General features: G+C 38.2%; 1 protein-coding gene across 1 annotated transcript; it reads left to right on the top strand.

Moving 5' to 3' along the window:
• The first annotated feature begins 10,965 nt into the window (after positions 1–10,965).
• On the top strand, positions 10,966–11,853 carry LOC147487206 (uncharacterized). Its single transcript, XM_086573978.1, has 2 exons — positions 10,966–11,735; positions 11,812–11,853. The coding sequence occupies exons 1-2, from the start codon at positions 11,157–11,159 to the stop codon at positions 11,851–11,853; spliced, it is 621 nt and encodes a 206-aa protein (XP_086430104.1). The 5' UTR covers positions 10,966–11,156.
• Positions 11,854–13,404: the final 1,551 nt, after the last annotated feature.

Here is a 13,404-nt window from a genome sequence, read left to right on the forward strand (position 1 = left end):
CTCTATGATCCGATTAACAAGAAGGTAATCCGAAGTCGAGATGTTGTGTTCTTAGAAGACCAAACCATAGCGGACTTTGAGGAGGGAGAAGCTACGGCTTTCACCAATGATCTTGTTGATTGAACCGTAAGTTCCTACCGTGGAACGTCTGCGAGAAGGCATTGAGAATGCGCAGAGAAACCATGAGTTTGAAGCTCATGATGAGAATCCTATTGCTCATGATGGGATAGAACCTATTGGTATAGAAGATGCGAGATGAGATGCATGAACCACCACCGAGAGCAAGCGAAGTGCAACCTCCCGAGGCACCCCAGAGATGGGGCAAGGAGGAGGTCCGACGAAGGAGAATAGCTTCAACCAGTATCCACCACATACGTGCGTGCTACTATCGGGATGGTGGAGAACCTATGTACTATCAAGAGGCACTTGAAGGTACGCACAAAGAAAAGTGGTTGAAGGCCATGCATGACGAGATGGATTCTTTGCATAAGAATCACACTTATGAAGTTAGTTGAGAAACCCACGGGGAGAAAAGTTCTCAAGAATAAGTGGATATACAAAGTCAAGCATGAGGAGAACAATCCTCACCCAAGGCACAAAGCTTCGCCTTTGTTGTGAAGGGATTCGGTCAAAGAAAGGGATTGACTTTGATGAGATTTTCTCCCCTGTAGTGAAGATGACTTCTATCCGGGTGGTATTGGGTATGGCCGCAAGTATGAACCTAGAGGTTGAAAGCGGACTAGATGTTAAGACAACCTTTCTTCATGGAAACCTTGAAGAAGATGTCTACATGGACCAACCGAGGGGTTTTGAGGTCAAAGGCAAGGAGCACCTAGTATGCAAGCCGATAAAGAGCTTGTATGGGTTGAAGCAATCACCGAGACAAAGTGGTACATAAAGTTTGATTCCTTTATGGCGAAGCAAGGATACAAGAAGTCCGCTTCCCGATCATTGTGTGTTTGTTCGTGAGATTTCCATATGGGGATTTCATTGTCTATTGTTGCATGTGGATGATATGTTGATAGTTGGCCCAAACATCAACAAGATATCCAAGCTGAAGAAAGACTTGAGTAAGTCCTTTGAGATGAAGGATTTGGGTCAAGCAAAGCGGATACTTGGGATCGCGGATCACTCGTGACGAAAGAGTGGGAAGTTGTGGCTTTCAAGAAAGCTACATTGAAAGGTGTTGAAGAGATTCAACATGGATCAAAGCGAAGCCGATCGGTTATCCGCTTGGTGGCCAGATTCGCATGACCAAAGAGATGTGTCCAAAGGGTGAGCATGAGCGAGTCGATGGAAAAGATTCCTTATGCATCCGCGATGGGCGGTTTGATGTATGCCATGGTGTGTACTAGACCGATATTGCTTTTCGCCGTTGGGGTTGTAAAAGCGATTTCATCAAATCCGGGTAAAGAGCATTGGGAAGGTGTTAAGTGGATATTGAGATATCTCAAAGGCACTTCCAAATCGTGTTTGTGTTTTGGTGGAAGTAAGCCCTTACTTGAAGGCTACTAATCGATGCAGACATGGCGGTGATGTTGACTCGATGAAGTCCACCTCCTGTTATCCGGTTACTTTTGGGGGGAGCAATTTCTTGGCAATCTAAGTTGCAAAAGTGTGTTGCCCTCTCCACTTCTGAAGCGAGTATATTGCAGCCACCGAAAGTGTTGCAAAAGAGTTGCTATGGATGAAGAGGTTCTTCGACGAACTAGGGCTAAAACAAACAGTTTGTAGTTCTATGTGACGGTCGTGGCGCCATCCACTTGAGCAAGAATCCGAAGTTTTCATTCTAGATCCAAGCACATACACGCGTCGCTATCATTGGATTAGAGAAGTACTTTCGAAGACAAGCATTTGTGTATCGAGAAGATCCATACCGACAAGAACGGGTCGGATATGATGACCAAAGTCTTACCGAAAGGTAAGTTTGATGTTTGTTGTGCTATTGCGGAATGGCGACACACTCCTCCCCCGCTGATTTGGCAATTGCATGGAGGTATCCCCCTCACCGCTCGGGAGGGGAGATTGTTGAGTTATCCCTCACATGAGGAGAGAGAAAACAGAGCTGGAGAGAAACGGGCGAATTCGGCGTTGGAAATGTCGAGCCGCCAGCCACCATGGAAGGAGCGACTTCCAGAGTTCCATAGAATAGGGCGACCAGCCATAGAGGGGGCGACCAGCTCGGCTTCGGTGTCTTAAGCGCCGACTTCGCACTCACATGGGCGCCAAGCCAGTCTAATTTCCGTGGGCCTTGCTACAGTACTCCCACGAAATTTGGTTTTTGGAGATAAAAACCAAAATCAAGGTTTGAAAAACCTAAGACTAAGAACCTAACAAGTCAGAAGGATTGGAATCCAGACTAAAACAAAGAGAGAGAACCTTTACAGAGATACAACCCTGTAAAGAGATAAGAGTGATCTAGTAAGGTGAGAGACTGTAAGGAGAGATTGTAATCTTCCTTCCCATTTTATTAAGAACTGGCTCTTGTGGAAGTAGGCATCATTGGCCGAACCACGGTAAATCTTTGTGTTGTGGTTTGCTTTTACTGCTTTACATTATTATCTGTTGTTAATAGTTGTTTAACGAGTTGGGCATGCTAGTATAGGTTGTAGTTGATATTTAGATTTTGTCCGGAGTTGAATTGTGTTCAAATACAAGTTATCTGTGTAGTGGGGGAATCGATTGGTATTGGTATAATCCCCAACAAGAGTATGCCCGTGCCTACCCCCTTTTCATGCGTCGTTATTACATGGCTTCCTCCAGGCACCGACGCTACGTCGACGCTTGCGTGCCTTTACCCGATCTATATGGGTTCTTTCGTAGCATGCTCTTGATCATACGTTTCCTGCAAAGTGAACGCAATTCCATCTTAACTGTAATTTTTCTAAAGACTACATTTACAATACAAAGTCTGAAGACATGTTTCTGACAGCGACAATCAAGTACCCTCATTTTATTCTGACCTTCATTTTCCGAAGCATCCACAGCAAACATCCCCTACACTAAAGATCAATATTGCGAATAACATAGAATCCAAAATACAATAACCACCACCATTATACTAAACATTCTGCCAAACCATTTCTAATCCAACCCCTGGGGCTTGACACTTTCAACATCCAGATTAAGACAAACTCATAGTAAGAAATCAATATACTACAATAACATACCATAAGTTTTGGAATTCTTATCAAAACTTGTATAATCACAGAGACACCAATAAATGCCATCCCCTGCACTTTAACTTCTAGAGAAGCACCTACTCGACCTTTGTTTCAGCAACAATCACAAGAAAAACTTCCACTTACGAAGAAAACATGACGAAATGTAACCATTCAGAATTGCTTTTTATTGGGTAAAACTACTCCTAAACAAATCAAGTCCAACCTTCATTCTTTGTGCAGAACATCAAGAAAATATTCATAATAAGATCATGGATGATTAGATTTGTGACATAAAGCACTAAATATCGCATACTGCCCTAGTACGCTTCAAGGTATTCACTTAAAAAGCACCTCCTAGTCCCCTTTCATTCAGAGAAATGACCAGAACCAGAACCCCTATATAAATCCAATAGTAACAATATGAAAAAGCTGATGCCTGATGCAACTACCATTTGAAGAAAATATTTCAAACACGAAAAAGAGTGGCATTTTTCACAATATATTGACCATCAAAACAGGAATAGCTCATCAAGTTGTCGTGCCTACCATGCCGACAACTTTATTCGCCTTAGCAAACTCATCTTCATACATTCCCTCCCCTTCCCTCACATCATGTTCGTATTGCTTCAATCTCCAACGCTGCAAGTGTTGATCCAATATCAGTAGCCCTAGCTCCTGAACAAAGGTCCTCATCATTTGTGAGCACCATAAAAATTTTCATCAGCTCCAAAACCCTTTCAGCATATGGAACAAAGGCTTGTTCTCACAGAAGTAGTGGCTACAGTAACCAATTGCGATATCGCAAGCATCATCATCGTCGTTTTAGAAGAAAAAAATTACTTAAAATCAAAAACACTAAACCGGTATTTAAAAATTAAAAGTTAAAAACTTATCACAAAAAAGCAAAAATCAGATGGCAAGTATACCATGCATGTCTCCTCAGAATTTCGAGCTATTCGAGTCTTTGTGAGTAATCTCCCCATCAAGGGATCAAGAAAAGGAAGTATTTCCTCACCCATGTTATCACAAAATGCAGCCCGATGCATAATATGATTTTTCCCCGTAGAAGCGGGGTAATACCGTTATGCATGTGGTGTACATAAATAAACCATGAAGCATTTAACCTCCATCCAATACTTACCTTCACTTCATCAGACACATCATCAAGGGCATTTAAAATGCATGGAAGAACGATTTCTAGAAATCTCACCTACAAAGCAAATTCCAAAAAGAAACTTGTCTTGTGGAACATTGAAGACATAATGAAGAGCCACAGTGAGTTCAACCACGCCGAGCCTTGAACCGAGGTGGCTACCAGTCTTGGAGACATTAAAGATACATCGGAGCGCAGTTCATTAGTGAGTTACTTTAGTTCCTGGATCAACATATAATATTAAGGAGCTTATAAGTTGATTCCCCTTATTTTGGACTTGGGTTTACAGGAAAGGAAAATGGCAAGAACTCGTATTGGAGGTAGATTATAGAGGGAGACTGTAGGGGTGGGAGTGGGAGTAGGAGTGGGAGTGGGAGGGACTGATGCGGCGGTCAGGGCAGATGTTGGAAGAGAGATTAGAAAAGAAAATCTGATCTCATGGATCCAGACGCTATGGATGAAAGTAGCATACTAGGTGGGATTCATTGTTTCTGCCAAGTCATAAATTGGTGAAAAAGAATTTGGGCCGTTGGATTGGGCCCTTCGGGCCCCACATAGTTGTGTTTTATATTAGACTAGGGTTTGCCCGTGCCGTACGACACTGAACAACTCGCCACGCCTTCGGCGCACGCTACCTAGTACCTCTACATACCCATGTACATATTTACACCAAAACATCACCTGGTAACTTGATTATCGGAAGAAAAAGAAGAATAAGCAGAGGTGACTTGAGTGATCAGTTCCAAACAGATAAAATACAATTTCTTTTTGAATAATATGTTTTGGTTTAGGTGTTTCATAATACGTTTACATTCGGTTTGATTCTCGTTGTTTGAATTCTGGACTGTGGATGCTCTTTGCAATTTTATAAAATCATGTTTTTAAGTGATTTGAAGGCTTTGACGTGACGTGAGACACACCTATTTGGTTATACATTTTGGTGTCTGCCTTCCTATGATCAAAACTAAAAATTAAGAAAATGGAACACATCATCTAGAGAGAGAGAGAGAGTATACAAAAGTATATGTGCTGGATTTTCCACCAAAGTGCAGTTAACTTGCCGAGTGAAAGTGTGAAACTGTTAACCAAGTCATACAACAATACAAAAGTTAAAGTGTGTTGCCAAAATATTGCCAAAATAGAAACTATCAAGCATTGGACAATGCTTAAGTCAGACTTGGTGAGCTGCTTTCATGTTTAATGTCACCCAGTTTAGTAACTTGTTGAGTCTGGGATGAAAAAGGGGTAGTCTTTGAAGCAGCAGAAGAAGTCATCTTTTTCTGGAGAGAAATCTTATAAGCTTGTATCTTGCTAGCAGCTTGTGATTGGAACTTTTGGTATTGATTCTTGCGTTCTAGTTCCGCTTCAACTGCTTGATCTGCTAAGGCTTTTTCCTTCTCTGCTTCAAGTTTTTTTTTTCTTAGTTCATCCAAGGCCTTCTTGTGTGAAATTCGAGTTTGGTCAGCCACCCCTCTTTGAAATTGGATCATACTCTCCAAATCAGCAACTTCTCTCTGTAATGCTTCTTTAGCATCTATTGTCACCTTCAATTCAGACTCAAGTTTTCCAACTCTCTCTTGGAGGGAAGAGATAGTATTCCTTGCTTCTGCTTCTTTGATGCCGGCCACTTTCAGTTAATCAAAGGCAAAAAGAGCAAATAGCCCAATCTAAATTTAATAAACTATTGATTAGCATGTGAAACCAAATTCAAAAGTACAAAAGGAAAGCAGAGAAGTTTATCACCTGTTCAAGAGAAGAACTAAATTGATACTTATGAAAGTTAGTATCTTGTTTCATTGCGAAACGAAGATCACTGTCAAGATGACATGCACTTCTCAAACAAAAGGCCACCTTAATTCGGATCATTCAAGGTAGAACCAGACGCAGATAATGGTTTTCTGTCAATGATAAAATCTGGTTTGAATGGGAGAATGGTATCCTCACTTGTGTATTTCTGTTGAGTTTCAGTAGTTTTCTCAGTATTCTTGCGTTTTCTAGACGTGTTATTTTCAGAAACTTCTGACATTTGAGACTTCGAAATAACTTCGCATTCATTTTCACTGTCTCCTGGAGTGACTATTATATATGAAACACGCTCATTCTCGAAATCCAAATGTATGCTCAAATCACTATCAACACCCAATGGTTCTGACGTTCTAGGAACGGGATAGTCACTTACGTCTCCTAAACGACTCAAGCAACCAACAAACTCTCCTTCCTTACCTCTTTCCCTTTTTTTCTTTATAATAGCCCGTGTAAGTTTTCTCTTCGGAACATAAAGAGGATGAAGGAGATTGTTGTCATCAAAATCAGTAGCAACCAGGAAGGGATCTCCCACAGAATTCACACCAGTTAAATTCTCCAAGTCATCCCAAGATTCAGAAATAAAGTTGTAAATCAAGGCGGGTGATGTTAATCCTGGGTCACCACCATCGTTATTGACACCTGAAGCCAGAATGAACAATAAAGTTAAATACATGCATATCACTAAAATGCACTTTACATAATTAAAAGTTTCAAATGATTACCTCTAAGCTTTGTGAGTTTATATGTAAGAGGTGGAACAACATTTTCTTCCTCAGATTCCCATTTACCACTAACAATGACTGGAAAATCAGGCCATTGCTTATCCGAACGAATCACGAAGATCTTTTATAAGGGACTTCCTATCTTTCCTCCTATAGAAGTAATAATAAGGAAAAATCTGGTCATCTGTTTCCTTAGGACTCTTTCTTAAAGTATACTGACTCTGAATATCAGTAAGTGTAATACAGGGCCCAGTTTCTCTGACTGACAGAGTTCCCCTGGTTCATGTCTACAATGTCTACATTAATTGTCAAGGCTAGTTTCATATTATCTGAGTCAGTATCAATCTGGTAAGAAGCTACAGTATGTCTGTTGTACTACTATATATATCTTCTCATAGATAAACAAAAATTCTCTTGTTTCCATTAATATATTAAGTAGAGTTACTAATAAAAATTCGTGGATTTCAAACGCCTCAAATTCAACGGTATAAATTTTAAGAAATCAGCAATTATTCAATCCATATGATATGTCCCAGTAAATTTTCTGACATCAGTAAGAGAGTTCAATCCACATAATTTGTCAGTTGAAGGCTTGGAGAAATCAACAACAATAGGGAAAATAATTGGGGGTGCAAAAAAAACCAAATAAAAAAGAAAGGTCTCTTCATTACTCACCAGAATCGTCTAATGTATCTTACTATGAGGTCGTGGTTGTTGTGGAAAGAAAAACACACTTTAAATCAAAGAAAAATGAAAAACGAAAAAACTGGAAGGGAGGAGACATGGATACCTGGTTCTAAATCGCGGATGACTCTCTTCAATCACGGGTTCTCGACAAGATGAGAAAAGGGTGGGAGTGATGGCGGCGGTTAGGGCAGATGTTGGAAGGAAACGATTCTTTCTGTTTTTTTTTACCCTAAATGAGAGGAGAAGAGATATTGTAGAACCGCTATTAGTTTAGAAATGCAGCACACCACTTAGATGAACTTGAAAGTGCCATGTCACAACTTGTGAAACACAATGACAACCATTGGATGGAGGCCCTGTAGCCCCCACACCATTGCTTTTTATTAGATAGATAGAGATTGAGTATTTTTTGGGCTTGACAAAGTTTTGGGTTTGCATTATAGTTTAATTCGGATAAGACACGTGCCTTGTATTTTCCTTTTTAACCAATTACTCGGAGCATTTGTCAAGACTTTTCTGTCTCTTTATCTATCTCCAAAAGGATGGATGTCGTTGTTTTCTATCAGAACAGAATCTAGGGACAGGGAGTTTCCCTGATTTGACAGGCTCTAGCATCTAATAAGTATACTATCATTTTTTTACAAAACTGAACGACAATTAAGACCATTCCATGTGGATTAGATGAGACATGAGAAATGACGATATATATTGTCGATATATCGCTCCCAGTGTTGATATCTTACATAAATAATTTTGTAAAAATCAACGATATATCACGGCATAATATAAAATATCGACGATACAAAAAATATCGACGGCAATACATCAAAATATCGACATGTAAAGGGGAAAAATAAACATCACAATTGAATCCAAAGATTCTTAGTTCCGGATGTATTTGGAATCAAAAGGTTCCATTGTAACTTTGTAAGAAAGTGATTCAAACACAAAAAGATTAAAAATAAGGATAGGAAATTATTAATGTGATTGTTAATTAGTTTTTCTATAAAAAATAATAGAAAGTTTTTGAATATTTAGTATCTATCAATTGATTGATCCGGATTTTCGAAATAAAATAAAAATAAAATAGAATTGAATTAATTCAAGTCTATCAAAACTTTGGAGTTTTAGATCAGATCCAAAAAATAAGAAAAAAATGAACTTTTCACTTTATTCAAAAAATAATAATAAAAGAAAAAAGAAAAAATGTAGAAAGAGAAGATGGGGTTCAATTATACATTATTTTTTCATCAAGAGGCCTTAAATCTCCTCTTTATTCAACTTAACAAAAACTCCAACTCTCTTCTCTTCTTAATTCAACCAATCACAAACTCTAACTTGTTTCTCCTTCTTAGATCAATAAGATTAGTAGAAGATGACGAAATTTTGACTCTATGAGTCTAGTGGAAGATAGTTAAATGAGTATGTCTTGAGGTTTTTGAGTTTTTGAAGTGTAAAATGGTGAGGAAGAAGAGAAATTGAAGAGTAATTATCAATTTTGTTAGAATAAAAAATATGTAAATTTCGTGATATGTGTAAAATATCGGCATATCGTGAATATATCGCGATTTTTTAGGATATATCGTCGGTATTTACACTTGAGTCATTTGAATATATTATTTACATATTCTGGATATTATCATATATTTTTTCGAAATCTCGATAGATATCGCGATATATCACAAAATATCGCGATATTTTGTACTATGGTCAGGTATGCTCCCTGGCAAGGATACTGCATTCATAAGGTATTTACGACATTTAGGTTCATCAATAGAACCAACCGTAAGAATGCTCTGTAATAGTTGTCATTATGCCAAAAGAAGACTTCAGAATTTTTGTGGAGTGCTTGATGGGCGAGCTGTCAGATTCTACTATGACTTATCCAAACTCAAAAGTCAGAAGCATGCACACCACTTGGTGTACCGATAGGCCTTTAGCCCTTCCGGTTTTTGTATAGCAAAACCTCTAGATTTGTTGCATCTTGAAGTAAATGCTCAGAGCATCATCAACGCGTTTTTAAATTTTGTTGTGACACATCATCATTTTTAGGAAGCAAAAATTTCTAAAAACGAAGGGTTGAAACAATGCGGGTTGGTTAAATTTTGTTAAAAAAATTTGAACGGGTCAAGTTGTCCCGTCCCACTCCAAATTTTTTTGAAATGGGAGTAGTTGTCCCGTGCACTCTATTAGCCCATTTTATTTGAAAACGCTACAATGTTCCAAAGAACATTTGCCCCAAGAAGAACTCACCAACATAACTCAAAATCCAAACCTTCAATCACCCAATAAAAATTCGATTTTCAACCAAATTTGTTTCTATTTTTTTGCAATGGATCAACGCGTCGCCGAAGCTGGGGCGTAAGAAGACTATTATCATTGGCTCGGGGAGTTCAAATCCTCCGGAAAATGAGAGTGAACTTCGTGATCGGAAAATGATTTCAATTTTCCACGAGATTGAGTATTGTTGATCATCCGACATTGGCTCCCCGATCCGCACATGCATGTTTAGTGTTTATATAACACCGACGGAGTAAGTATGAGTTTATGAACGTTGTTCAATTGATTTTGATTTAAAATCGTGTTTAAAATTTTAACGATATACTAACTGTTTGATTAAATGCCTCAACGTATAGAAAATGAGTTCGACGAGATGGAGATGCTAATGCCGAAGTATTAAAGACTTCGGAGTCATCTAGTGGAAAGAGGGGAGGAAATGGAGCACGTAAGAGCTCGAATTTTGGGAACACCTTTTGGTCCATTGATATCGGTAATGCGAGCATTGGACCGATCGTCCTCGATATTTGCATTGGCGAACGATGGTGGCACACCACGCACACTTTTTTTCACCTTCCATGTGGTGAGATTGGTATCACACCACTTGACTTTACAATGCTAACGGGTTTAAGTGTGGGCGAAGAAGCCAGTTTTGTTTGATTCAAGTATCGAAGATGATTTTGAAAGGTTGAAGACTCTCTTGCCTTCGTTGTTTGATGTTGAAGGTAGACTTGTTTCAGAGAATATGGATGGCGATACATTTTGAACCATACATCGAGAAAAAATTCATGCACCGATTGAGTATTGAATATTGTTTAGAACATGAAGTTGGCGCCCTATATTTGGACCCAAACTCTGCGGAGGAGGATGATTATCAGTTTTTTCGTTATTTTTTGGGGCCAAGTTGTTATATTTTTTGGGCCAAGTTGGTTAAGCGTCTTTGGTAGACCTTGATAGCTTGGAAGATTTTGATTGGGGAGGTGCTTTCATGGCACATTTATATCTGAGGGCTTGATTTGTTTGTACAAACAAATCAAATGGGGAAGCAATGTAACGGAATTATTTGGATACTACAGGTAATTCAATAGGATTTAACTTTTAAGATATAAGCTTTTATTTTGTTAGTTAAATATTATATAATTTAAATTAATTAGATACACTTTCATTTGATTATTTCAGTACTGGTGGTATGAGTATTTGGCTTGCTTAAACCCTATACTGAAAGAGGATTGGGTTAAGGACTTATGGCCTCGCCCTCAGGGATGGGCTGTTTTTGGTCATGCTAGATTAAAAGATGAGGTCCATAATGATCTTCAAGCTGCTAGGATCCAAATAGAGACGAAAAGTATGAAATCTATTGTTTGGAGTCCGTGGCAAGGTTCTCAATTTGAGAATATGCATATCTGTCAGCATAGTACTCTAATGTCGTTAAAAAGATTCATATTGCAAGCCCCTGATATACGTGCTTGGTTCCTTGGAGATAGGGTGACTATGCAAACCATTGGATATACATATATTCCTGCTCCCCCACCCACAGATATGCGTGCCATGGATGTTTCAGAGAATTTGATTGAACGGTATCGCGTTGAGAGTGCGTGGCCGTGTTTTACAGATTATGTTGATGTGAACTCCAGTCTTGATTATGAGACTTATTGGCGGAAAGTTTCTAGGGGAAGCCTATCTGCGGGTCCACTGTATAGAGGTGCAAACATGGATGTCGCAACTAGTCAGAGTTTTAGGCGAGACGTCCAATTCCCAGAACCTGCAAGTTCCACAAGAACATCTGGAGTATATCATGGTTATACACCCCCACCTAGTGATCCATATGACCCATGGTCATACCGCGTTGTTAGTTCTCAGGGAATGGAGACCACATTTCACTTGGAGCGTCCGGTGCTTGTACCTGATCTACAACAGTTTAATGAGGTATATTTATATTTCATTATGTTAATTTAAACACACTATGTATATTTAACTTATATACAATATTGACACAATGCAGGAAACAGATGAAAGGCAAATCAACAGTATTATGGCTATTTAGACGAAGAACGAAAGCAAAGAGCAAACGCTGAGCGTAGGATGGCTGAGATGACAAACGAATTGGAAGCCTTGGTAATTTTATTATATGTTTTACATTTTCATTTTTTTTTAATATATATTCAATTTTATATTTTAATTGCATTGTGTTGATGTTTCAAAGAATTGCTACTGATATCATGCAACAAAACAGTGCTCCTAATAAGAGAGGGCGAAAACGGAGAGGGAGTGGCCAGAGCAGTCAGGGCAGTGCTCCATAGTGTTATATTGCACTATTTTGTAATAATTTAGTTATGTCATTGTTTTTGTTGTTGGTTGTTGGTTGTTGTTATTTTTTAGGGTTTGAACAGGTTTTTGAGAATCTTAACAGGTTTAGGTATATGAATTATGTTGATTAAACAAAGGAGGCTATGTCCAATTTTTTTTATGCATTAAATTAATTATTACATTACGTTAATTTAAATTCAAGACATTACGTTAATTATTACTTAGAATCTATACATGCTTTTTATTATGTAGACAAAGAAATTCTCATGTGAACAATCAAGCCCATGTGAACGTGACTAATAAGCCCATGGGCCTCAATTTATTATTCTTCAAATCAATTTATATCCGTTGGCATTTATTCCCAACGGATATATTTCTATCCGTTGGGCCTTTGCATATATATTCAAAGTCATTTTCATTCCTCACTTCAGCTTCTCATTTTCATTCTCTAATCTTTCTCAACTTCAACTACCAATATGGGCGGATCAAATATTGTCCACATTTCTACACTTGAGATTTGTCAGTGGTGTAAGGAAGTTGGTCATTACGCTACTTCATGTCCATACATTAACATCAAATGCCCAAACCCTGAATGCAACGACATGATGATAGTGGTCATAACTATCAATGATGATGGAACATTGGAAGACAAACTTCTAAAGTGTGATGTTGATGATTGTCCCTCAAATATCAACATCTATCATTCAAAAAAGGTTGACATACCTGTATGTCATTTTTTCAAGGAAGCAGTAGATTTCTGCCCTAGGTGTGGCTTGTGCGATCAATGCAATCCTTCAATGTAATATTTGTATTTTGTTTAATTCCCTAGTGTATTGTCTTTAATTGTTTTGCATGTGTTTTTAAGTCCGTAGAATTTTATAAGATGTTTTGTGTTTTTATTTCAAATTAAGTTGTAATGTTTTTCATTTCTAGTTGAGTTGATTTGTTTTAATTTCAACTTATAAACAAACACATTTTTCAAGAAAATATACTTTCATTAAAACAAAATACAATTTTATTTAAAGAAAAACATACACGTAAACAATAAAAATAGATTACAACATAAAATTTAAATAAATTAGTACGCTAAAACATAATCTAATACCACCCAAATACATGTTCAGGCCCAACGGTACAAAAGCGACATGGTACAATTTTTGCAAATCTTCTCAAATCGTTCAGGCCCAACGGTACAAAAGCCCAACGGTATAATTTTTGTAAATCTTCTAAAATCGTTCAGGCCCAACAGTGCAAAAGTCCAATGGTAATAAAGCCCAAAGGTACAAAA

Source organism: Coptis chinensis, chromosome 7 (genome assembly GCF_015680905.1).
Source record: "Coptis chinensis isolate HL-2020 chromosome 7, ASM1568090v1, whole genome shotgun sequence".
NCBI classification, from domain to species: domain Eukaryota; kingdom Viridiplantae; phylum Streptophyta; class Magnoliopsida; order Ranunculales; family Ranunculaceae; genus Coptis; species Coptis chinensis.